This window comes from Pinus tabuliformis, chromosome J, assembly GCF_031772625.1.
Source record: "Pinus tabuliformis cultivar Carrire ecotype Pingquan chromosome J, CPIR1, whole genome shotgun sequence".
NCBI lineage: Eukaryota > Viridiplantae > Streptophyta > Pinopsida > Pinales > Pinaceae > Pinus > Pinus tabuliformis.
The window spans coordinates 135,864,423-135,867,216 of record NC_142295.1 but is presented as its reverse complement, the minus strand read 5'-3'; the positions used below and the strand labels follow the sequence as shown (position 1 = coordinate 135,867,216).

The window sequence follows — 2,794 nt, the reverse complement described above, 5'->3', positions numbered from 1 at the left end:
ACCCACCTTCGCCCGACCAACGATGCATATGGAGCTTCCAGACGAGTCCATGGCTATACATGAAATTAACTTCAACCGCCTCTCCTCGGCTATCCCCCGCCATTACTCCTGCATTGAATGGAGCCGAAGCCCAACTTGGCCTGAAGCATGCGGAGGTGATGGTCCGTTCCGTGTTCAGATTGTGCATGTCGTCTTCCCAATGCGTGAAGCCATGTGATCGCCCCTTCCTCTGTATTAGACGCGTCCCTTCCTTATCCAGGTGGTGCTGGGCTGGCAGGTGTCGTCCAGCTTTGCCGCACCCCTGTCCCATCGCCTTAACTGTCAGCTGAAGCACCCGCATCCGGGGACTTGTTAGACGATTAAAGAACTGTCTGCCGTTGGATTTCTTTGATGGTTAGGGTAACCAGATAACCACCTACCCTGTTAGGGTTTCTCTGCTTCGCTTACCATTACTTCGCCCCTAATCTCATCGCTTACCATTACTTCGCCCCGAATCTCATCGCTGAGGCATAACAATGTTAAGTTAGCCACCTATCCGATTTCTCCATTTCTGCAATGCTTAACACGGAACTGCTCCATTTCTGCAAGTCTCAACAAGGAGCCATATTTATTAATAAATTTTGGCATAGCCAAGCTAGATTTCCCAAGACGTGGTATGGGCAAAAGCTATATACGGTATCACGCGCTAATAGTTGGCTATGCAAGGATGACGCTGAGCTGTGAAAAGGTAAATGTTGCGCTCACCCTTCAGAAACTGTAAGAAAACCCTTCCTACTCGGCTTACAGTCATTCCCTTCTTGTTTCTTTTAATTGACAACAATTTTGTTGTCCAGGTGTAATAAATTGAATCTTAAATTTTTCTTTTGCGTGGTAGGCTTATTTGAAAGTCATCCCTTTTCCGGACATGACACGCCTTATTGTTCGAGGCCTTCTTTTCATGAGTTTATAGTGAGATTTTCATTATAATTAAACTCTCAAAATGTTCTTTTCTGGTTCTTTAAACCCTCGGCTTGGGGTTAATTTGTTTTCGGTTCATTGTTGCATGCAAAGGTAGCTACAGGATGAATAGAGAAAGGTTATTACCATTTCGCTGGTAATGTTGCCTTTGTGTTGTCTCCATGGCTTGTGTTTTACTCACTTTCGTCGAACAAACCCTAACATGAATTTATGTTTGTTTACAAGTTTTTATTCTCACTATCGAGTATGGTGCATCTTCCCAACACCTAAACGTTTTTATCTGGATATTTCTTTGGCTCGACTTGCCAGGTTCTAATAGATAGCTAGGAATATTGTTTCCACGCATTTTCTTTTTCTGGTTTGGTGATTTTTGCAGCCTGTGTTTTGAGCAGACTGATGTGTTATTTTCTGACGCACCTGCCTACATCGCCCCCTGTTTTTCCTGTTTCTAACAAAAGAATTTGCGCGCCAAGTTCAATTTGCTAGAGAAGCCTTGTGTAGATTCCCTTGTTTGCTACTTTTGTGTGTGTTATACTTTGTGCCGTGAATACAGAGAACTCAAGAACAGAGGCTTTGATCCAGCATATATTGCCTTGTTCACTACTTTTGTGTGTGTTATGTTATGTCCTGCGAATACAGAGAACTCAAGAACGAAGGCTTTGATCCAGCTTTGGGTAATGTATAAATGAGTTATTTCATGTGTTTACTGTAGAAGTTGTCTCATGTAACATTATTGATCTAGGACTTGCATGTTTTGATTATTTATGTTTAATACGCAGGGTGGGCGGTATGTATGGAAAAACATCAATCAGTGCAAGCAAGGATTGCCATGCAACCTCCCATGGGTCAAGCCATGGGAAAATGAGAGAATTTTGTTGAATGTTAAACTGATAGGTTGTTATTATTTGTTGGGACATACTCCTAGATATTATGGAGTGAAGTGTTGAGAGTTATTGATGTTAGGATAGAAGTAGCTATAGTGACCAATTTCATAAGCATTCCATCTTGTTATCTTATAAGTCATATATAGAATGAACATGTTGTGCATCGTTTATGTAGTGAGGTGCTTGTTCATAATATTCATATTGGAAAATGAAGAGAGCATACAGTGAGGTGCTTGTTCATAATATTCATACTGGAAAATGAAGAGAGCATACAGGATCTCTTAGTGACTATTCAGATATTCTGGTCATCAGTTTTGAATTTATGGCAATGTGGCAATGTTTCAGAATTCTACGGCAGCCTTATCATGCTCTGTATTTGTAACATTTAAATATAGATTTTGAATGTGGGTATCAATATGCGGGTGCATGTGCTACCATAATGTCTGAGAAATTGGTGATTGCAACATCAAAACTATGTCAATTTTTCAGGATGCAAAGCATCTTTTTTTAAGGAAAAAAAGATCATCGACTTCCCTTGGTTCAGAGCATGGAGAGCATTTCAAACTCTCTAATTCAAAACATAAAACTATGAGCAAGGATTTGATATTAAAATTATCATCCACTACATGGACAAAATTACTCTTAAAATTTAGTCATACACATTATTCCATAATCAAAGTCCATAAAGATTCCAAAATCAAACTCCATAAATGAAATTATTCCAAGATCAGACTATAAAAATGCATCATTAGATTTGGATATGAGTAAAAACTGTGTCGAAGTTGTAATTGGTTATTATGTGAGTTTGTGGAATAGTTTTATTGAATACACAAAATCTTTGATCAACATTAAAATGTCTTAATTTATATAATGCATTTCCATCCACTACATGGACAAAATTACTCTTAAAATTTAGCCATAAAAATTATTTTGAAATCAAAGTCCATAAAGAT

At 38.8% G+C, this 2,794-nt stretch overlaps 1 protein-coding gene across 5 annotated transcripts; it reads left to right on the top strand.

The window, feature by feature from the left end:
- The first annotated feature begins 202 nt into the window (after positions 1-202).
- Positions 203-2,188, top strand: LOC149225991 (protein PLANT CADMIUM RESISTANCE 6-like). 5 transcript variants are annotated; one of them, XR_016246992.1, is made up of 4 exons: positions 203-756; positions 1,597-1,636; positions 1,737-2,020; positions 2,071-2,188. XR_016246992.1 is itself a non-coding variant. In XM_089375188.1 (3 exons), the coding sequence occupies exons 1-3, from the start codon at positions 656-658 to the stop codon at positions 1,820-1,822; spliced, it is 222 nt and encodes a 73-aa protein (XP_089231314.1). In that variant the 5' UTR covers positions 203-655; the 3' UTR covers positions 1,823-2,188. The 5 variants fall into 5 exon arrangements, 2 of the variants coding, with proteins under 2 accessions (XP_089231314.1, XP_089231313.1); XM_089375188.1 differs by having other exon boundaries at positions 1,597-1,631; positions 1,737-2,188; XM_089375187.1 differs by having other exon boundaries at positions 1,737-2,188.
- The last annotated feature ends 606 nt before the right edge of the window (positions 2,189-2,794 follow it).

Excerpts from the sequence above, each read along its gene's own strand:
- LOC149225991 (XM_089375187.1), top strand. The coding sequence starts at position 656 with ATGGGCAAAAGCTATATACGGTATCACGCGCTAATAGTTGGCTATGCA. Across the intron at positions 757-1,596 it reads GCGCTCACCCTTCAGAAACT|AGAACTCAAGAACGAAGGCT; the intron begins GTAAGAAAACCC and ends CTGCGAATACAG. Across the intron at positions 1,637-1,736 it reads TTGATCCAGCTTTGGGTAAT|GGTGGGCGGTATGTATGGAA; the intron begins GTATAAATGAGT and ends TTTAATACGCAG.